Below are 24336 nucleotides of genomic sequence, written 5' to 3'. Positions count from 1 at the left end.
GATGGATGGATGGATGGATGGATGGATGGATGGATGGATGGATGGATGGATGACAACAAAAACACTGTAGTTAATAATGCACATCAATATACTAACATTAAAGATGATAAGTACAGAATTCCTGCTTTTTTCAGAACTACATTTTTGTTATATGGGGTAAAGAGAAAATGCAAGTCATATAGGAGTCTTCAGTTAATCATAGATAAATAACTATTTTAATAAAAACTTCGTAAATAAACAATTGTTGTAGATATTAGTACTTGTAAATATCAATTTTATGCATAATGATTATTGATAAAAGCAGGTAAGTAATGAAAATGGAAAAGATGTTCGCCCCAGAGTCAAAACTCAAAGAACTTTATCCACTATAACTTATAACTAGGAAGCAAGGATGTATAAATATGTGTCTATTTGTTAGCAAAGGTTGGAGGAAAGTATAGTTAGTCCTTATTTGGAAAATATGGATGTTGTGGTTTTTAAATTTACTGTTGGATCAGTGTAGATTGATCCTAAGGTTCTGGTGTCGATCCACTTTTGGCCACCCCTCAGTGTACATTGGTTATTGCCTGGCCACCCTTATAAAGATTTTCTGGCTACGCCTCTGCTATACCTTTCTAATAAATGAAAACTTCTGTAAACCCAAGTATTACTTTTGAGACATTATCTTGCATCTGTCCCAAATATGTTATGCTAAATCAATATAAAGAAGTTTATTTATTAAGTATCACTTCACTTCTTTAGATTAAGATTTACAGGTGTCAAAATTTGCTCCTAATTGTTTCCACATTTTAGTAAGTTTTATGATTCCCTAGAATATTACTTTGGGGCTTGATCTGAAAATGTCACATTACCACAGGTGTTAAAAATGCTCAAAACCACTTATACTTACAGATATCTGTCAGGATTTGGTTATGGTTTGTTGACCCAAATGCAGAGGCAGGGAGGCAGAGGGAGGCAGCTTGTTGGTTTAATGAAGGGTTAACTGAACACAGAGGCAGGAAATCCAAAAATCCAAACATGAAAACAAAGTTCAAACAAACCAGAAACCAGGAATCCAAATATCAAAACATGAAAAAAAGTCAAAACAAACCAGAAACCATGGAGGCATCAGGGGGGATACTATCACGAGGAGGAAAGCTTAGAGAGACGGAGTAGGAGGAAGTTAGACGAGTAACCAGCCCTGAAGAACTGAACAGAGAGAGTATTTATGGGAGACTGAAACAAAGAGAAGACTAATGAGCAGATTGGGAGCAGGTGTGAACAGGGCAGAATCAGGAAAGGAGCTAGTGAAAAAGGAGAACACAAGAGGGTAGCAGAGGGTAACAAACGAAACCCTGAAGACTGAAAATAACCAGAAAACACAACAAAATAAGAAACCAACCATCAAGACTAGAAAACAAGGAGCAAAGCAAAACTGAATACTCAAATGAAAACATGACAGAACCAAGACTGAGACAGTAACTGAGAAATAACCAGAAAGCACAACAAAATGAGAATTCAACCACTAAAACTAGAAAACAAGGAGCAAAGCAAAACTGAATACTCAAAAGAAAAACAGAACAGAACCAGAACTCCGACAATATCAAAGAAAACTTTCACCAATATAATTTTGACTTGGATCAAGCAAAGATGACCTATTTTTTTATTTAATTAATTATGTATTACAGTAGTTATACTACTGTCCACCATCAGATGGCCATATTGTGCCATTTGAGATTTGCACTCCTGAATATTATTTCCTAGCTACTGTTTTGGAGGAAGGTGGTGCTGTTGCGCACAAGCCGCTGCTGCGCGCTCAGCGCTCCTATAGATGAGAGCGTGTTCTCCGGACAGTGTTTATGGATAACTGCAAAAAGGCAGCGGAGCCTCTGGTGACCATCCTCCTTTTTAATTTTTTTATTTTTTCTGCATAGAGTAATGATGTTCCGTTGAAGGATCTGAAGTTTGCTGCGCGTATGGGTTTTGACGTGCGCTCCAGTTTGGACAGGAGAAACACGATCTGATGGACTGGTTTTAAACCACACAGGAGGTTCTAAGTTATTGCATTTTTCCCTTTGCACTTTTTTTTTTTAAGTAAATTTTGGGATATTTTTGTTGCAGATTTTGGTGTTTAAAGTATGAAGCGGACATGGTTTTGCGCTTTGGAAGTTTAGCCATTCTCTCCTGAACTCCCCATCCTGTTTTTTTTTTTTGTTTTGTTTGGTTTTTACCCCACTTTTGAAATCGAATCTGCAGGAGGATCGAGGTACGAAGGAGCAAATGGCCAACGAGCGCAAACCGCGGCTCTGCATCATGGCAAAGGGCGAGAACGGGTATGGATTTCACTTGCACGGCGAAAAGGGGAAAAGCGGCCAGTTCATCCGCAAAGTGGAAACAGGCTCCCCTGCAGAAGCGTCGGGAATGCGCGCCGGGGACAGGGTGGTCGCGGTGAACGGAGTCAACGTGGAGAGGGAGACGCACCACCAGGCGAGTGCTCCACGCGTGGGCATTCATATTGATGATTTTTACTCCAATTACAGCCCGGTGCGCTGTCTGCATGAGGGTGCATGTAATGGTCATACAGCCTGACAGAAACAAGCAGGACAATCGGGCTTGTTTTTTTTTTTTGTTTTTTTTTTGCTTCTGTTGCACTTTTCCAATCACATGATGAATTTGGAAAATGAGTCCACTGACTTTCTGGAATTTTACCCAGTCATAGAAACGTTTCATAGATATACGCAAGATACCAACAGCAACACGCCTGCACAGCATATCTGTGCCAAGAAAAATCTGCAAATAAACCAACTGTCTTCTGCGTCTGTAAATGAGGTTAAAACTGTCTGCAGTTCTGTCTGAACTGGGTTGCTTCACTCTAGGGATTTGGCTGTTGTTCACAGAGAGTCTGAAGGGTTTTATAATTATCTACAGGCTCCCCCTGTGACTGTTGCAGCAGAGATAACACAAGTTGGGTTAAGCTCTCATAACATATCTAATGTCCTTTTTATTTCATTTGGACAGATTAAACTGGTTGTGCAATGATGCCTGATGACATCTAAATTGTTGCAGACCATGAAAATAGCCTTTTGGTTCTGCAGTCCTGCTGTGTAATGGATCTAATGCTGGGTTTTGTTTTTTACCGCTGTGATGGTCCAGAATGGGCCAAAAGGAACAAAACAAAAAAAATATTACAAGAAACCCACAATAGTTTATGGGGAACATAGGCTCCCAGCAAACATATTTCTGCTTTTGTTAAAAGTTAACCTTTATATGGTAATATTTTATATAATGCTTAGTTAACATTTTCACCACATCCTTTTGTTTGTGAGTTTTTTTCTGATCAAATCAAGTTTCACAATATTCACATCACTTTCATTATTTTTTCTTTTATTATAAATTTTACAGCATTTAACTTCATGTTTGTTTTATAGGCACATTTTATAGCAGTAGTGCTTAATTATGACGTATCAGTAAAATAATTTTTTTCTGCATATTTCTTCATTTAAAATTTGAAACGAGCAGTGTGCTTCAATATGTACTGATATTGCAAGAAATATTTTGCAGAGTCACCTTGTGTTGCAATTAAAGCTGTAGATCTATTGGGTATGACTCCAGCAGCCTTACCCATTCATATTGATAGGCTTTCAGCCAGATCATGGCTGTGTATTTAGGATTGTAATGCTAGAAGCCACAGCCTTTGGTTGGTCTTCTTAAATGATTGTCTTTTGACTACCCTGCCTAGAGCTTCACAATAGTTTAAATCACAATCATCTCGCAGTTTCATTAGGGGAGTCTTGTAATCAGAAAGGACTGTTTGCAAGCAATACTATATTATAATACCTCCAAGTTTCATGCATCCAATATCCAGCATATCTCTCTTTCTGCTGAAGAAAAGCATCCCCTCAGTATAATGCGGTCACTGCCATGTTTAACTGTGGGAATTTTTTTTTCAAGCTGATGTGCAGAGTTAGTGTTCTGCAACACTCCAACATCACGAAAAAGTGAATGATAATAATAATAATTATTGGACTCATCTCAACGCATCTCTGCATTTAACACATCTCCTTGGGGAGCAGTGGGCTGCCATTGTGTGGCGCTGGGGGCGCAGTGTAGGGTTAAGGGTTTTTGATCAGTAACCCAGAGTGCAGGCTGTGTGGATCAAACCAGATACTTGCACCTTCTCAGAGCACAAGTGCACTGCTCTAGCCACAAGGCCAACACTCCCCCGCTGGGCCAACTTTAGAACCTTTACATTTTTTGTTAGTCTGTCTCTGCAAAATCCCAGTAAAGTGCATTGAAGTTTGTAGTTGTACTGTGACAAGTCATTCAGACTATTCCTGCAAAGGAATGTACTCAAGCCAAACCCTGTATTACGTACTGAAAATAAACATATGCAACTCCAAACCAGGTGATGAAGTATTATGTCCTTCTCCCAGGTGGTACAACGGATCAAGGCAGTAGAAAGTGAGACCAGGTTGCTGGTTGTTGATCAGGAGACATACGAAAGCCTCCGCAGCCTGCATCTCACAGCAACAGAGGAGATGGCCATTCTTGGGACAGATGCTCTTCCTCCTGCTTCCTCCCCTCCAGCCTCCCCATCATCTGCACCCTCCTCCACACCTTCCTCCCCCACCAAGAAGCGCCAGAATGGCTCAGTGTCCAAACAGGATGGCAAGGTGCAGAAGCCCACCAGGAGGTCACCATCGAAGGCTGTAAAAAAGGTGAGCTCAGATCAAGTGATCATGCTATAAAAAGAAAAAAAACATGTGCAAACAGATCTCAGGTTGTGAGTCATATGTCTTAACTGTTTCTCTCAACTCATTCATGGCTACAACCTGGACTTGTTTTGTGGCTGTCATGTCGGTTTAAGATCTGATTTGTAGATGTCGTGCAGGTTCTGCAACCTCACTCACTTTGTGTACTGAGGGGGTAACGTAGCATAGCTGTAAGACTGCCAGATGTTTTTTTAGAAGTAAAAGTGAATCCTGAAATGTCAGAAGGTGAAACCTGCTGGAAGTCATAAGGTCTAGTTTCTGGAAAGCTGAAAGAAAAAAAAGCTTCTAGCTCAAATGTTTAGCTGAAAGTTTTGTTTTGTTTAAAGGAAAAAGTGAAGAAAAAATGTGCTTACAGTTTCATATTTCTGTTTATTTTTGATTAAATAAGTAGGATTTTATTGCTTTGTTTAGTATTTTATTCCATGCTGACAATGTGAATCATCGTATCTCAGTGTGAACAGCCCTGTGTCTGCACAAAGATCAGTTCAGATTCCGTTTCATGGAGTCTCTATAAAAAAGAACATGCAGCTCCCCTTCTGCTTTCTGCAGCCACACCACATGTGTTTTCACTTAGTGGTGCCCTGCTGAAATGCTCCAACCATTCAGGCACTTATTCTGCATGAGATTTGACATCTTCAGAGCTTTGGATTTTAAATATCCTGGTGATGTTGTTTAGTTTTTGCTTTTTTGTCTTGGAAAGTTTACAATTTTGAGCTGGTCTAATCCACCTAGGTTTGCAAAATAAGTTTTTTTTTCTCCAGTAGAATACAAAAAGGCAAAACAAGAAAGAAATACTCAGTAGGCTGCATCAAAATGAATTACCCTTTTAAAATGAAAAGCATACTTTAAACAAGCACCTCAGCTTCCTGTTGCATCTCAAAGGAAATCGTCTTCATATAGGTATTAGGACTCAGGATTGACACACCACACCAATAGAGCATTTAACGTCTTCTGCAGAGCTCTTTTGCGGTTGTTACTGGGAAAACAGATTTGGCTTTTAGTCCAGTAAGTAAAAACAAATGGAAAAACAGTCTGGTCAATGAAATGGAGAAAAAAGCACAAGAAAAAAATAACTGTTTTTCAGAAGAAATGCAAGTTTGTTTATATAAACAAAATGACTTTTAAAAGCCAATTTCATTACATGTTTCCATTGACTGTCTAACTGACTGTAATTTTCTTTACAGTTCTTTTAAATTTAGTCACGCTGACTCATTTTAAAAACATAAATGATTAGCGACCTTTCCAGGGTGTACCCCGCCTCTCGCCCATAGACAGCTGGAGATAGGCACCAGCACCCCTTGCGGCCCCAGCTGTGATAAAGCATGATGAAAAATGGATGGATGGATGGGTGGTATTGTGGAGGATCTTCATAATTGTTTTAAAAGACCTGCCCTCTCCACTTAAAAAAAATGCACATGCACAACCCTGTACCTGCTCCCGAGAGGTAACGGCTATTAAACTCTTGCGAGAGCATGCACAAACCCATTTGTACCTACATTGTAAATAAGTGCAGACTTTGACTAGAAAACATCAAAACCTTCAGCCATTCGGACTTGGTTTGAGGCCACAAACTGTTAACTACATTTTCTCCCTCCTACCATGGTTTTTGGGATATTTTATGGCAATTTATCCCAGGCCTCATTCAGCAGCTCAACTCTGGATCATCACACTACACTTAAAAGCTAAAGTTCTACTCCAACTTTAATGAATTGCTTTAATTGGTAACAAGTAATTGAATCAAGTTTATCCAACTTGATTTGTTAAGTTTATAAGTAAGAAAATTAAGTTGGGCAAACCTAGTTCAATTACTGATGGTATTGTGTTCTTTTTTTTAAACTACTGAGTTAGTTTTGCATCAGATGTAACATTATCTATTTCTTCCAAAATGTTTAAATTATATCTCATCAGTCCACATAGTTTTCTCACAAAACCCAGTTAGGAGATCATTTAAACGTGTTTTAGTAAAAATAGGATAGAGCTTTGGTGAGCAGTGGTGTTCTACTAGAGAATCACAAACAGTAGTGGACAAGTCATTTTGTTATAAAAACAATTTCTTTATTACGAAACATCATTTCCTGACTCAATAAATAAACATGAAATAAAAAGAGACTTTTGTTAAAAAAATATGTGGTTAAATATTTCCACAGTAAAAAATAATTTAGGCTCTTTTTGCAGTGGGGCGTGACATAAACGGGTCTTGGATTGTAAATATTTGACAGTATACACAGTGAGTTGTATGCCAGGTCTTATTTTCTCTCACTAAGCCACAGAACACGACAACCATTGAGAGCAGCACATTTCTCCTCATATTCTTCTTCTTAAGAGAGGTCAGAGGAGAAAAAAACAGCCATCCTGACATTTAAAAGCATTTTGAATCGGTACAGAGGAAACCTTAGACTCGTAGGAGCCAGTATTATACTTGCTAAAAGCAAACTCTCACTTTGAGCTTAGTATCCACCCACAACGGGGCAGGACAGTGGGAAAGCAAAGGTTTTCTAATGACGATGGTGCATTTAAGGTGTGCGTTTTCAGGAATAGAGTTTGCTGAAGAAACTCACACTGCTTTGTTTTTACATACTTTGATTTAATGATAAGAAAGTTTATTTGAATAAGCATAAATGCTGCTTAATCAGGTAAGCACTTTGATAAAGATCATTAATAAAAAAAAACAAAAAACTTCCTGACTGTTAATGTCTAGGAAAGTTTTCAAACCTATTGACTTTTTAAAAGTTTTACCTTAAACTTTAATGTATTTCCTTTAGATTTTCCAATACAAAGAAGTGCATCACTGTGAGGTACAGAGAAGAATATTAATTTTCAATGAATTATAAATTAGCTGGATTTAGTCTGGAATCTGAACGGGACACACTAAGACATGACTGCCTTGATCTAAACCACACGTCATACTCAAGGCCCACAGCAACTCATCTGGCACCAAGAGTCAAAAAATGACATAAAGTAGAGGCATGTATTCTTTTAAAGTGACCAAGGTAGGCAAAACAGCTAAATACATTATTTATTATGCAATAAATTACTATAACAGAACAGTGTGCCCTTTGCTAATGAAAAATTGGAATAGAAATTGAATAACTGCAACCGAAACGGGTCCTCTTAAAGTCTAGATCAGGGGTATTAAACTGGTTCCAGTAAGGGTGGTGTTGCTGCAGGTTTTCTGTCCAACCAAGCAATAGCACACCAGACCCCAGTCATCTCATCAAGTTATAATGTTCAGATTGGACTCACTTGATGAGATGACTGGGGTCTGGTGTGCTATTGCTTGGTTGGAAAGAAAACCTGCAGCCGCACGGCCCTTTCTGGAACCACTTTGACACCGCTGGTCTAGATTATGTTTAAGGGGTTCGATATAAAAATGAGTTTGCCATCCCTCATCTTTTATCATCCTTTGTAGCCCTGATTTTAAGTTAGAGGACGTTATCCTGCTGAAAGATGAACCAACACAGTCTTTAGTTTATTTGCAAGCTATTTTATTGTTTAGTAATCTTCCCATCTCCCATCCCAACTTTGACAGTCGTTCAAAAAAAGGATCCTGACTACATGATAGTGTCATGACAATGTTTTGTGTGGTGATGTGTTTTGATACTTTGCATCCACACATAGTTTTCTTTAGTTGTTGTGTTTTTGTTGTTGTTTTGTTCAATTGTTTTATTTTAGGACACTTATTTAAGCATTTCTAAAACTTAATCCCTGCCCTGTCTGTGGGGTTTGTTGTGCTTTATAAGGTTGTTAGTTCACTAATGCTGTCTAACAAACCTCAGGCCTTGACAGTGCAGCTGTAAGGTGGAATCTATTCACTACTCAGAGGACAACTGAAGGCTATTGTTAGCACTGATTCTTTTTAGGGTAATAAATATCAGCTGTAAACATCTGCCTGCTAAACTTTACAGGATAAAGTTAATCTACAAAAAAAGCATTAACAAAGTTTCTTCCACAAACATATGCTGTGCTCTTCTTTCACATAAAATATCAACAAAAAGCTAAGTTGTGCAATAAAGATCACAACAAAGTACTTTTTTTTGTAAATGTTTTGCTTTATAATGAAAAAACACACAAAATGTTAAATACCATCTCACTGTATAGTGAAATAAACATGTTTTTTAATGAATTTACATTGATAATGTGTGAACAATAACTGGTGTTTAATATTTAATGCATTACCAGTTCTTCCTTGGATGTTTAAATTTAATGCACATACTGTACAGTCCCTATTCACTTAAATCACCTTTTTATAGTTACATTTTTTTTTTAAGTGAGTAAAGTAAGTGTACCGCAAATTAGAAGAAAAAGAGATTGTCATAATTTTTACTTTTGTTGAGCATAAAAATATTGAGAAGCATTAGTTTATTTCAAATCATTTTGAAATTATTGGATTTGGCCTATAGACTGAGGTCAGGACATTCTGAAAGCCTTTTCAGTATGGAAAGATTTATGTTTCTGCAATAAAGTGTTTTATTAATCCTCAAAGCAAAATTTAAAACAGCAGTGAGATTTCTCCTGATCTCTAAACATGAATATCAATCACAGCTTTTATAGGGTCTACACTCACACACAGGTAAAATGAAATGCAGCTAGATACAAACATCTCTGCATCATACTTTCCTGCACATCTGCCTAATGAATATCCCAGTCAAAGGTTTAGGGGAATGTTTGTGCCTATGTTCTCTAGGTTACATAACACTGCCTGTATTTTTCTTCTGTTTTAAGGCCATCCATCTCCAAGGTTTCCCTCTTGTTGCATTCCTGTTGCCTCTTGATTTGTGATGCAGGAAATAGCTTTCTGCTCACAAAAGATAATGTGCTTTCTTCTACCTTTTATTTTCTTCAACCTTTTTTACTTTATTTGCTAATATCTTTGTACAAAAGATAATTTAATCTGAAATTATTAGAAGGAATTCCATTTTATTTTTAGTTTTATAATTTCCATGTATTATTTCATGTTTTTTCGCCTGAGAAAGTATGGTTTAATGCACATTTGATATTGACTTTTTCTATAAGAGCAGGGTTTCCTTCGATCTATGAAAGATGATACAATTTTATCATGATTTTAAGCCATAAGACCAAATGCTGTGTGTATTGCTAGTTGTTTGGCATTGTTTTTTTTGTTTTTGTTTTTTACTGCAAATCCTTTCGTTGATAGTGGGGGATTATTTCCAGTTGCAAATATTCACAAATTGGTCATATACACCTGCAAGTAAAAGAAAGCCATTTAGTTTTTTTGATATCTCTAGCCAGATGACACTATATTTAACAAGAGTAGGGCACTAAATTTCTCCTTCCAGTCCTTTAGGTGGTTGTTAAACGCTTGAAGTGGGTCTGCTGCCACACAGAGAGAGAGTTGCAGCTAGGACGCAGATCCATACATGCAACTGGAAGTAAAAACTTTTTCAACTTTTAAAGTTAAGTTCTGTAACAATGGAGTCTGGGCATGCAAGCTTTCCAAAACAAACACTTGGGTGAAAAATTTTACAAGCTTGGGGTTAGTGCAAAGGGAAATGGAAATAAAATCGCAATTTTGGTTAAAAAATAATTGAGATTTTGGGGGAAATCGTTCAGCCCTAGTTTGTTGGTTACCATAGGTAGTGAATGCAGGCTAGAGAAGTGGTCCCCAACATGAAGGTCGTGATTGTGGGGTCGCAGAAGTACTGCAGGAGTGAGGTACTATAGGTGGGTCTCAATCCTCCACCAACAGGACAGACATGGCAAGAGGGTCTTTGCTTCGTGCCTTCATCGATCTTGGGGGGCCTTTGCTGAAAAAGGTTGAGTGACTTGCAACCTTAGGTGGATTTTTGGCTGCTTGTCATCAAGGCATACTGTATGACAAGTGCTTTTTAAATCCATTGCTTATCAGTCAGGTTCAAACCTTTTAATGTCCTAATCCTTACAAAAGCACTAACCCTAACCATTAGCAATGCATTACTCACCCTAACCCTAAACTAAAATCAAATCACACCTTGGCACTAAGCCTAACCATTAGCAATATAGATATTGAGGACCAGCAAAACATCCCCCCTTTACAAAAACTGGCCCTTAACTTTATGGTGGAATAGGAAAATTGGGTCTCACTCTGATGCTAAGACAGGTGCCCACAGACATACAAACCCTGGTGTGTGTTCTTGTGTGGAGTTGTTCCACTTTCGATAAAGTATCAGGTGTCACTTTCTCATTGGAACTTTTTTTTAACCTGCAGATACACACAAACACACGTAACTCTCTACACATCCAACTTTAAAAAGGACATGGTTCTGACAAGTGCTTACTTTTTGTCCCTTCTTTGTGATCATTAGCTTTTTGCAACATGTGTTAAACTGCAAGTGCCTACAAGTGATAAACTGGAGAGAAGCAAATACTTTCTGCTAAGACAAACACAATGTTCCTATATGCTGTTAAATTCTAGGAAGGCTGCAATAAGTTTGGCATTAACTTGGGGGAGTGGTCGCCTAGTGGTTAGGGCATAGAGCTTGGAATCCTGAGGTTGTGAGTTCAAAATCCATTCCCACAGCCTGCCACTCTGGGTCTCTGAGCAAGACCCTTAACACCCGATTACTCCCCGGGCGCTCCACGAGGGCAGCCCACTGCTCCCCGAGGAGATGATTTAAATGGAGGTAAATATCTCAAATGTGAGATCAATAAAGTTCAATTATTTTATATTATTATTATTAGTGTGTTTGTAGACAGGTACAGAAAATTTAGTTAGTATCCTTTGACTTTAAAAACCAAGTTAAATTCTTTTATAAGACTAAGGGATTTTCCTTGTCCAGAAAATATTGAAGCGTCTTCATGACAGAGATTATGTAGTATGTCTAGTTTATTGCATCTGAAGTGTTGCTGTGGAGGTGGTTAAAAACAAAGATTACTATAATAATATGTTTGTAGTTTAATCTGCACTATTAAAGGTTAGCACAATCTCCACTATAAATTGTTTCTAACCTGCATTTTAGGCTCATGTTGAGATTTTTTTTCTCAAATTTCATTTTAAATCATTTCCTTTTTATAGACACTGACAGTAATTAGTTATAACCTTGAAATGGATTTAGTAAATATACAAGTGATATAACATATTGCATGCAAATATGAAATTTCAGGTTCATAGTTGCTGTAAAAAAAAAAATTATGTTTTAATGTTGTCTGACTCATATACTGAAAAAATTAGAGGTAGATTTTGTTGTTTCTTATGCTCTAACCTTTTTAGCTAGTATTTACTTAAATCCCCCTCCCCCATCCCTAGTCATAAAATTAACTTTTAAGTTGAAGGATGTTTGTTTTCTGTGGCTGTTGTGTTCATATACAGAAATTAGGGCTAAATAATGAGTTTAGAAGATTTGCACTGATGTGCTTGTAAAAAGCTGAAAGCTAACAATTCAATGCATTTCAGCTCTCTGTTTCTATTAGTTGTACATTAAATAACAGAATTTCTATGAGCTTTGGTCCTTTGCCATTTGGCCAAAATAACAGATATGAAAAACGAGTGAGTCTCGATGATTCATCTTCCTGCCAGCATACATGCAAGCTGCACTTTACGTCTTTATAAATGTAGCAACATTATGTGGAGGATATGCTAAAGCCTTTGGCGCTCATCTTCTCCCATGTGGAGTTCAGACTGAAACACATCTGTTAAAATAGTTAACAGAGTAGGGGGGTTATGTTTGAGGGGGTGCGGGAGTTTAACTTATAAATGCGTAATGCCTCATTTCACATGATTTGTTTTGCCACAGGTCTTAATTGGTTGAAAGGTTTCAGTGTTTAATTTAATCTAAATGTCAACAGTTGTACACAAAAGTGGAGGTTTATGTGCATGTTTACGCTCAACTACAGACTTACATGTGCTGCAGCTGGTGAAAAAAATTTCCTGCATTAAAACCACAGAGACTAAACAAGATAACTCTGAAAAGAGGGGAGGGTGTATTTATTCCTAAAGAGAGGTTCCAGATGCGTATTTAAATGTAAGGAGTCCTGACTCAGCTTGACATTTTTATGTGAGTTGTAACAGTTGTGTAAGTTAGAGTATTCTTTGGTATATCTACGGAGAATGTTTAGTTGGAAGTTAGATAAACACCTTTTTTATCTAAATAAAGTATAGCATGGAATGATTCCATATTTATTTGTACAAACGTTTGTTTGTCAATTTGCTGTCCTTCTCTTATTTTCTCAAGGCTTTAATGCTACATTCAGACTGCACGCAGCAGAAGCAGCAAAAATGCACATGCTGCTACATTTTTTATGCTTGTTCAAGTTTAGTTCTGATGCGCAGCTGAACCATCTTTGCTGCTCTGGCTGCATGGTCAAAAAGTGGGTCTGAGGCACGTTGAGCAGAGCTACCCTATCCTTTCTTTGCCTGTAACAGTGGCAGCTATATTTGCTGTGATCAATGCGTGAAATGTAGTTTTAATATGTTTTTTAGTGAGAAAGCCCACCTGAAAACTTCATCTGTGCAGTCAGTTCATCCAGATTACGATCCTGCCTTCAAATATTATTTTAATATGGGAGCCACTCAGACCCCCGTACAGCTGCGGTGCTCTGTCACTGGGAATTCTGTTCAACAGCAGCCTCTGGCCCGGTCGCCTCTTCATGGTTTTCGGCTACTGTTCGCGATGTCTGGAAGGCATTTTTCTCATACATAATCAAAACTGCAGGAACCAGAATAATAAAATAGAAAATATTTTACTGGCAGGTTTCCGCATTTTACGTTAATTTAGATGTTAATAAACTGTTTCCGAGGACTGATCATAGCACACTGCATCAGCAGTGCTGTGTCTGTCTCCCTGCCAGCTCCCAGATCAGCTTCTCTGATTGGTTGATATGGCGCGTCGAGCACTATAAGTTAAATTTTTCCAACTCCTGCAGCTTAAGCTCCTAGGGCGCGTCACTTGCGTCAGATGCTCAGAAGATCATGAGGCGCTGCTCTGGCTGCTCAGAAGAAGATGTGCTGCAGGACCTTTTGCTGCGCCTTGATGTGTGTCAACCATTGACTTTACATGTAAACTAGCTGCTTCTGCTGCTCCTGAGGTCTGCATGTAGCATAAGAAAGAGATCTATGATCATTCCTTTTAGCACAGTCTCTCCACATCATGAAGAAATTCTTTAAAGTCAAACAGATCTTTGACTAAAACGTTCTTGCATTTTAATACTCCTTACAAGTTTTTTTAAGGAGAGACTGGCCCAGAGCATCACAGATGCTTAACCATACTTAATAGTGTAAAGTTATCCACAGGTGCTGAGAAGTACTGTATGTTAAAGTCTTAGTGTTTGTTATGAAGATTGTCTGAACCCAAGATGCTTTTTCTACATTAAGTTTCTGCAATAACGTCCTCCTTTAATAAAATCTTAATTCATTTTAAAGTTTGTAATGCATCACTGGGGTGTCCCAATGAAACATTTTCATTTTTCGATACGATACCTGTTGCAGCTTTGAGAACAGGATGATACCAATATTAATCCAATATTAACATTAACTCTACCACCTTTATTACTTATTTCATACTGTAGAATATTAGGAAAGTTTTGGTCAAGTAATATTAAAACAGGAAACTGCAGTCAACAACAAAAGGTATGAAAACAACAGGCCCGTTTATTATTAATCAGTGAGTAACAGAAAGCTGTTACAGTTTTTCTTTTTGCATGAATGTATAGAAGATTTAAGATGCCTGCCATTAAAATCTGATATCTGTTTTTTGGGTAATATTGGACCGATATCCGATATTAATATCAAATCAGAAGATCTCTAATTTTACTAGGTGTAAAAATAAATTTTTTTTAATGAAACTTTGGTTTTAGTTTTTCTTATTCTTACTTTTTTCTTTTTACCCGTATCTTTTATCTCCTACTAATCAATTTCTGACAACAAAAGTAACTGAAATAGTGACTGAGACTCTTTTGGAGTCATGTGTCCTGTTTCCTGGCACAGTGTGCTGTTAGGGCTGAGGATAATGGATAAAAGATGTGGTCTGCTGGTTCCAGGGTTTGAAAACACAACACAGTTGTGTGCAGCCTTTACATCTGTATGATGATCCTATATCTGTCAATGATTTGAAAGATATTTTAGCTGAAAGGCCATTACTTTACAGAATAGATGGTCAGATGTAAGACTTTAACTTTTAAATGACTTCACACTAAGTAGAGTTGGGGTATTTACCCCCATAAACATCTGGAGCTGGTATATGAGACCCTCCACTTCGACCCCCCAGCTTTGAATACCAATGTTGTTACATCAATGGTCCTGATTCAGAGTGTGTTTGGGTTAGAGAGCAAACCCAAATTCCTGGAGTTAAAACATGAAGGATGGAAAAAGGTTTACCATCAGGGAATGGCTGTCTGGTTCTTGTGCGCGGTGGGGTAGTAAACAGACAAAGAGGCAAGCTGAGCTTGTAAGGTGCATAATGTTGCGGGATGTGAACAACTGAGCGTTTTGTTTTGAAAGTGTGTGGGTGGGTATGTGAGATACTGCACAGCTGGGTGTTTCTGCAGTATCTCCCCCAAAGCTGAACTGATAATATATTCAAATGCTCCATGTTAACCCAGAGGACGTGAACTTAACTGTTTCTCTTCAGATGAAATATTTCTTCACACAGTGTTTCTTTCACAGGAAAATGTATCTGCTCTTCTGAATTTTAAGTATTGAATTTAAAAACATAAAACAAACGCTACTTTACAACTGATATTCACCTTAAATAGAAATAATCAACTCTTAGTGAAGACCCACTGTAGGATGTAGAATAGGATTTTGAATATTTATGTTATAGCCTTCAGTGTAAACCTGTCAGATATCATATTTTTCAGGACTTTAAGCTAATTGTTTTACCGTATGTATCAACTTATTCATACTTGTATTTTTTCATTGCATTTATAAACAAATACTCTGCTGGAATCAACATGGTGACATAAAAATAGTGTTTTTTTGTTTTTTTTGTGAGATCATCTGATAGAACTAGATATCAATATCATTACAGAAGTATGTCCACCTCTGTTAAAGCTACAAATGCCCAGCATTACTAATAGACTGAACGACTTTTATCAAGTCCTTTAGGTCTAACTACCTTCCTTTCCCTCCCATCAATAAATTTTCAGGTATTAGTCTTTAAAGTAAATCTTAAGTAAAACTTTTGTCTTGATAAATTTTGATCATTGTTGTTTCCATTCTGTAGATATGTTTTATCTTTCTCAGTTTCATCATTCAAACGATACTAGTTGGCTTTAAAAATGTCAGTGGACTTTGAGTAGGCTGCAGTCTGGAGATGAATGATCAATACACATCCTACGCAAAAAAATTAACAGAAAAAGAAGAAACAAGAACGAAATACAAACTATATAAATACAGCATTGAAAAAAACAGGCAAAAATTTCTTCTATGTTTTAGTTGATCAATGCAGACCAAGAAGGCTTTAGAGGAGGAGTTTTTAACCTTTCGATTTTCTTTCTCTCGTCACAGATTAAATTTTGAGTCTTTATTTACACCTGCTATCAGTTGCACTCATGGTTAAGAGGCAGCATTTGTCCTCAGACTAATGTGTTTTAATGTTGTGGTCTGCTATCTATGCTCACAGATCTCATATCAATATTAACTACTTATGTTGATTGATAATAAGTTAATTAAACAACTTGCATCCTTACAGATCAACGGGACAGTCAAAAAGTTTTAACGTTCTTAAATATCTCCTCTCAAATCTACCATCTTATTTTAAATCATAGTTTAGGCTAAATAACTGAAATATATGGAACTTCTGAACGGGGCAAGTTACCATATTTGATCACTTCGTTTCCTGTGATTTTCAGCATGAAAATTAAAATTTTTAAAAAATGTGATTACAGATTATTATTATTGATATATACCACAATGACACCCTGAGATGGAAATTTAACATTTCAACGTTTTTCAATGAGTGCCCTATAAAGGGTTAAATTACTCAGTCTAAAAATTTGGTTTAAAAAAAGCAGAGTTTATACTGTTTATATTCTCTCTTACTGTACAACACAGGGAACAAGAGAAGAAAAACATTTTAACCTGTATGTTTTACTTTAACTAAGGTAAATAGTTCAAAGAGAAAATGTACTTTTACTGGAGTCTTTATTATGCACATATCTGTATTTTTACTTAAAGGCCTATTTGCCAACGTTTGGTTTTAATCAATCATGGTAGTAAATAAAAAAGCAGCAGAGGCCACGAGAAACAACATAAAGTTATACTTTTAGGCTCTTGATCTTCAAATATGAATCCATTATTTGAAATATGAAATATTGGATTCTGACAAAACAGATATTATATCAGCATCTACGCATATGTCCTGCACTGCCATGTTTATATTGGTTTGGCTGTGCAGCTTTTGTCACAGCTATATGTCCTACCTTAAACTATATATACTGCAATGTCTTTATCTAACCTGTTTTGGGTCAGTCTTGAATGGTACTCACAAAAATGTTTTCGTGTGCTGTTACACCCAATTTACACATACAAATGGTTTGTACCAGCATTAAAGATCAGCTTTCTGTGTGCTTGAATACACACCGTCTTTTGAAGTTCTGGCCCCTAGTTGTAAGAGAAAACTGAGTTTTGGCCGTTGTATGCTTGGTATTGCTGCTTACAATGCTTTTCTTCTGTGTGTGTGTTTTTTTTTGTTTTTTTTGTTTTTTACAGTGTCCTGTCTGGCAATGTGGCAATAAGAATAATAGTCTTGATGCCAAAAAGAGCCCAAACAGATTTTACTTTCACAAGTGTAGCAGTATGGCAATTACCATATAGCTCTACTTGTTTCATGCATATAAATTTCTTTATTATAATAGTGCAGGTAGTTTTACAGTTTATATGGACACTGCAATGTAAATAGAGCAGAAGAACAGAAGAAGGAAAGGTGTTCTTGGTTTTAAATTAGTGTTCAGTTAAGTGCATGACTCAGATCTACTTAAACAAAAACAAAAAAAACACTCAATTACTGACAAGTTAGCTGACATGTCTCTGACAGGTTATTAGTAAAAACATTTGGTTTCTGATCTCAGAGGAATTTCAAATGTTTGGGTAAAAAAATATGCATTTCCTGCACATCTAAACATAATCCTGAAACAATATAACACCACTTACAAATTAGTCTGTTTGCCTTGGCTGGTAAAAATGACAAGAGTGAAATACTCTAATTAACACAGATTAACTAAAAGAACATGTTTTCTGTCACTAATAAGCTTTAGATGACTGTTTCTTTACCAAAAACAGGTTTTCTTTTCTATAAAGATAGTCCTATAGGCATTGACTTGATTTTAATGAACAAAAACAATTAACTTAACAAAACAAAATAGTTTGTGTTTCTAAACCGAGAATTATTATTTCACTTTTGATCAGATACCCCTCAATCCAGTGGACACTTTGGACTAAAGTTTCTGACCTTAACTTCATAATTATAAACCATTCAGCCTTCACGTGACAGTGAGAGCTCCACATATATACACTGGGATTAAAAGAAGATAATGATTGTTTAATGTTTTTAAAGCCAACGTGTTAGGTGGAATTAATCAGAACATTTGGGACTGTGGCAGTGGTTCCACTTACAGTACCTTAAACCAACAATCATGCAGCTAGGGTAGTATTGTAAAAGGGCAGATCTTTGTCTAAATGTCTCTATTCCATTAACCTTTCAGTCACCTCTGGCTAAGATTGAGACAAAGATATTTAGTAAATAATTAAACCCCAAAAGAATCCTAGCTGTTATTACAGCAAAAGGTGGCTCTGCAAAGTTTTGTCAAGGACTGAAAACTGATGTGTCCCACGTTAATCAGATTTTTATTTGAATTCTATTTTAATTTTGAAAACACAATGTAAAAGTGTTTGTTCACTTTCTAATTAAGCTCTACTTTTTGTTGGTCAACCATTAAAAATGCTTGACAAAATGTATTCATAGGATGTGTACATACAGTATCTGTAAGGCACAGTTTACCTTTAAGGGTTAAAAACACACTCAGACAAACTAACCACCTCCATAATGAGGCCTATCTGCCACTCACTGATAACAGGGGTGTGGACTCACACTCTCTCACAAACATTACATCATCAAAGTGAAAAACAAACCACTCTAAAAAGAAACTGCCAGAAGTTTAACCTGTATAATATTTTATTAGGTTTACACCTAAAATTAGAAAAGTAGATAAGAGATGAAGTATAAGTTGTGCCAGCAGCCCACACAATCTAGGTTGACATTTAATTGCAAAATTTAACCATCTTCTACCATCGCCAAAAGTGTAAAAAAAAAACAGCTCTTCCAACATGAGATAGGCATAAAAAGAGAGATAAATGATACAACTATCCAATGATTGGAATATTAAAGAAAAGGAAAGTTTTGATAAAATGTCACCTGTTTTCTGGAATCTTTAATATTTACCTTATCAGAGTTCAATCGACAACATGTATCTGATATTGAAAACAAAATGGAAAGAATAACCTTATTTTACCACAGGAGACTGAAATGAAAGAGTTGAACTTGACAATAACTCAACCTGAGTGCCTTCATGTGTATGCCACTCTGATTAGTGACAGTCTAGCTTTAAACTCTGACAATATGCACAGCATGTTCACATTCATAACATTGCTGCTAATAGCTGCTGCAGGCAATTTCAGCACGTGAAATGACAAAACACATCAACAGCCAAAACTGCTGGATCACATTTAGGTCATTGGCTCCTCAGTAAACCTTCAGCCAGTGTCTGTTTTTGTTTACTTATCGTCTGCATATAGTTTAAACCCAATAATCATATGTGAATTATTTTTGCCTTTAAGTTATTTACAATTATTTACAGACAAGTTTATTCCTTTACTTACTGTCTAAGGCAAAATGCTGCTAAAGACTAACAGAGTAAAATTAAAAGTGGAAATGTGTATCTTTTAAAAGAGCTGTTAACCTTAAACAAGTGATAATGAGCCTCTTCCAAAAAGTAGTAAAGCATCGATAAAAGATTTGAAATCTTTGCTAGTTGTTTTCCTTTGTCTTGCTTTGGGCTGTAAGATTAATTGCATATGCATCAAACAGAAATTCTAAATTGCAGAAGCATTCTGCATGAGTTTAAGGTACAAAAATGAAAGTTAAATCCTTCCTTTCTTACTCTAGCACTCTAGGTGGGGATAATAGTAAAGTATACTTGCAACCAAACAAAATGGAAGAGACAGTTGCAACTTGAGCATAGATCCATGCATGTAAGCTATAGGTTAGTATTTTTTATGCAAAGGTAAAGTCCCAAAACCATAGAGAAAAAGATTAACAATTAAACCCTGAAGCCAAAGAGGAAAGCTTTGTCTGCTATCTGGTAATAGTTTAGTTCTAAGAAAGGCGACTCTGTACAGTCTCAGGCAGAGTCCTCCACCGGGTCGTGTTCCCCACGGGTATCTGGCGAGTACCCGTATATAACTTATATCTAAGGGTAGAAAAAAACTCATATTATTAACTCATATTATAAATTTTTTTTAAGCAACGGGCGAACCTTCTTACTTTGGACAATTTACAGCTGTTAATCTGTGAATGCAGCGCGCGTTGGATGCGGGCGTAAGGCAAAGTTATTTTTTGCCTCTTTTATTATAATTGGCTGTGTGTAAAATTTGTGATCCAGGGTCGGGTCATGCAGTCCCATGCAGGTTTTAAATGGGGATAATTGTGGGTAACTGGTCGGGTCTCTGTTATGAACTATACAGTTGCGGGCGGATACAGTTTTGAAAAATCTGACCCGTGCAGGACTCTGGTCTCAAGTCTTGTCATTGCCATAAAGTTTGGGAATATCGCCATTGGATCTAGTAGTAGCTTATAAGTACTGATCAACTTGCTGAGCTATTCTCTTGAAGAAAAATATTGTAATCAATACAAAAATGTTTATGTTTCTTGTTTTAATTGGACATTGTCTACAAAATTGTATCCATGGAGCATATTTGTTATCAGCGTAGAGGGAAATATAAATAAAACTGCAATGAGAAATTTTGGCAAAATTATTTTGGACAAGAAATGTCCACAAAGTTAAGAGAAGTTAAACTTTTAAAAACTACAATACAATACTTTTTGAAAGTTTTTGGAATTTATATCGAAAAAAATATATCAGAATACAATAAAATATAATTGTCGTTAGGATGGCTTAAAATGCAAAAAATGAAAATGAATAATTTTGCTATATCTGTTATAGAAGAGTCATGCCCTTTTAGCATTTCCCTTTTCCACAGACACATTAGGGTCCTCCTGCCATTTGAAATGTAGAATTGGGGGAACAGTAAGGACAAAAATGACAATCAGCCTAATCAGTGACAACAGTGGTGACTATTAAAGAGGGACATTGGTCTCTTTGAGACGTCTACACCATCAGTAAAACGCTAATATCAACATATCCTGCTGTGTTAGACAAAAGAAAAGTTAAATATGAGTTTGATATTTTAGTAAAGATTTTATACACAGTGTACATTGGGCTGTCAGCCATCAGAAATTCTTCTGGGGGGAGGTATGCTACTTTCCACTGATGATAAAAGGTCACAATTTCATTGTTCTCTCATGTTGACAGCAAGACACCTGAAGAACATTTTCTGCTTCATTAGTGTCCACAGACATAGACTGAGGTTTAAAGTTAACACAAGCAGCATCCATCAAGTTCTGATCCGTGTGCAGAGTCCAAGTAGTAACCATGACAGAGTGTGGATAGAAGCTTGATCCATGACTAATGTGGTTTACTGTGCAATGCTGATTTCACTTAGAGGAGCTCTGTTCATAGGAAACTCTGAAAAAACAGAAGGCTTCACACATGTTGCACACTCACACACACTGAAGTAGAGCTTGTGAACTTCATAAACAGACCCCAGCTGTTTTGTCCTGCAGACACAAAGCAAACACACAAAGCAGAGCTATTACACAACACAGCACAACACTAGATTCTAGCTGTTTATAGAGATCCCTGCCCATCCTTAGGTTCTCATGTTCACTCAGCTCTCCTTAGCACTGCTTCTCATTCACATCTATCCCTCAGCTCTCTTCCTTTAATCCTGTAGAGGCCTTTTCTGTTCCGGTCCCTTCCATCCGGCTTTCCTTTATTTTCCCTTTTAAATCCCTCTTTGCTTCTCCCCAGCTGTGTACAACTTCATGTTTTCCTCTTTCCATTCCCATTGCTCTCTCTCCCACCACTGTGAACTGGTTACATCTGCTCTATCTCCCCCGGTTTATTAGGCACAGCTGCATGAAAGGTGGGGAAAATAAATTCACAATATCAGAAGAAAGTTATTTTCAATAAAAAAAAAAGCCACAGCAATACACTAATCCATACATTTGGTTAACCATGCCAAAAACATAAACATAAATATATGTATATGTAATCTGACACTGAGGAAGATATATAAAATGGATCTTTGTTATATTTAGGCACTGAGAGAAAAGTATCACTTTAAGATTTTCACTTTAACAAAAATTGCAGGTGATATAGGCCTACTTGTAAGCAAACAAGCAGTCCATAAGTTTACACATTACTTTGTTAATTTGTCTTATCTTTAAATCTGTAATCTACAGTACGGTGGCTGAGAAGTGCAAAACACATTTACAATTCAAAAACACATTAACAAATAAAAAACAAAATAACATTTGAAGAAACAAAATTATATTTTATGAAACAAATGTATTTTTGAACAAAAAGTTTACATTTTTAAAAACAAATTTACATTTTAGCAAACAAATTTACATTAACAAATAAAAAACAAAATAACATTTGAAGAAACAAAATTATATTTTATGAAACAAATGTATTTTTGAACAAAAAGTTTACATTTTTAAAAACAAATTTACATTTTAGCAAACAAATTTACATTAACAAATAAAAAACAAAATAACATTTGATGAAACAAAATTATATTTTATGAAACAAATGTATTTTTGAAAAAAAAAGTTTAAATTTTTAAAAACAAATTTACATTTTAGCAAACAAATTTAAATTTTAAATAAGTTAGATTTTAGGTGAGAGAAAGTTTCATTTTAGAGAAAAAAAATACATTATAGGGAAACAAATTTACATCTAAAAAAAAATTGACCGTTCGGAAACACTTGTACAAGTGCAAAGACAAAACTGCAAGTGGCAAAACAAAGTTACATAGCCAAAAACAAATTAACAAAAGACGGCTACACGGATATGGAATTTCCCAGTGGCCGGATGTAACGTCACGATTACCCTGCCTTGTAGTACAAACAGCTCAATCTGTAGTCCTCCTGCTTCACATGAAAAGTCAGTGGCGATTTTAGATGGAAAGAATTGCACTGAAGCTGTTTTTCTGAAGTTTACGCTAACCGAACAATGTTTTGCCCTTATTGTTGAGCAAATTTCAGCCAATAGGCTCTATGCACAGCTCCACTACTTCCTGAATTTAAAGCAGCTCCTTTGTTTCCTGTCTTTCATGATTGGATGCACTGATTAATCCAGGTGTGTATGACCTAAGTAACTGGCCAGACACACCTGGATTAATCAGTTCGTCCAGTAATGAAAGACAGGAAACAAAAGAGCTGCTTTAAATTCAGGAAGTAGTGGAGCTGTGCATAGAGCCCATTTACACCATTTTGTTCTTTGTGCGGACGGTCTCTGGAACTTTTACGGGAAATGGACCAGGTGGAAGGACCAAGCAGCAGGGCCGAGCTCAATTTGTGGCAGTGGCTGCGTTGCAGCGGTTCCGGTGGCAGTTCCGGTGGCTCGTCGGCTCGTCGTGGCTCGTTGCAGCAGTTTTGGCTGCAGCAGTAATGGCCGCAGCCATTGCCACAAATTGAGCTCGGCCTCATTTATGGTGGCAGACATCTTTGCCCTACGGCACAAAGCTGCAGTATTACTGTCACATTACGCTCAAATGTGACTGAGGCAAGTAAATAGGGTTGAACTGGAATGGCGGTGAGCAATAGAGAACAACAACACCCTAAAGAATGCTGTTACTCTCCACTATTTACACTTATTAAGCAACATCCTTGACTTTTCACAGATAATGAGAACTAAGGGTACTCAGAGATTACTCCTCAACCTATTTACAGCAGCAACTTTACTACATTTAGCACACAGAACTGTTAATAAAATATGGTGAGTTGAATTATATATTTTGCTGACCATGCAGATCTCCACCAATATAATTTTCTAGATACACACCTTGGTTACTTCTCTCTGGCTCCTTTGGAGAGCCTCAAATCTTGCCTCCTCTGCGCCAGTCTTCCAGCTTGCACCTCTCCCTCACCTGGCCACCTGCCCACCATGTTTTTATTTTTTTTTACTCCTTCCTTGCTCTCCTCCTTGGCCGTTTCTCAATATGTGTACTTGTGCATTGTCATGTGATTGTATGATTGAAAAACGTCATCAGCCTCAGCCCTAGTACTGTTCCAATTCACAAGAACATAAAGACCGAGAATGGACAAAGTCCTTGGATGTTGTTCTCGCCCCTCGCTCCTTACCAAGTATGCATCAGAGCAGACTTGTCCATTCTTGAGACTGACAGCTGTCCCAGCATGCACTGCGGCAGCAGCAGCTTCCAGGGGAGCACTCACAGAGCTCATAGTATTAAGCAGTGGTGTAGAAAGTACACACATTTGTTACTTAAGTAGAAGTATAGATACTGCAG

At 36.9% G+C, this 24336-nt stretch overlaps 1 protein-coding gene across 1 annotated transcript in view; it reads left to right on the top strand.

The window, feature by feature from the left end:
- Positions 1-1821: 1821 nt before the first annotated feature.
- LOC107091142 (Na(+)/H(+) exchange regulatory cofactor NHE-RF2-like) overlaps positions 1822-24336 on the top strand; it is a 44005-nt gene continuing 21490 nt past the window's right edge. The window contains exons 1-2 of the mRNA XM_015384905.1: positions 1822-2466; positions 4413-4697. Coding sequence (XP_015240391.1) covers positions 2260-2466; positions 4413-4697 — 492 coding nt within the window. The 5' untranslated portion in view covers positions 1822-2259. The remainder of the gene's footprint in view (positions 2467-4412; positions 4698-24336) is intronic.

Source organism: Cyprinodon variegatus, unplaced genomic scaffold, assembly GCF_000732505.1.
Source record: "Cyprinodon variegatus isolate N-32 unplaced genomic scaffold, C_variegatus-1.0 Scaffold327, whole genome shotgun sequence".
NCBI lineage: Eukaryota > Metazoa > Chordata > Actinopteri > Cyprinodontiformes > Cyprinodontidae > Cyprinodon > Cyprinodon variegatus.
This window is presented reverse-complemented; position numbering and strand designations above follow the sequence as displayed.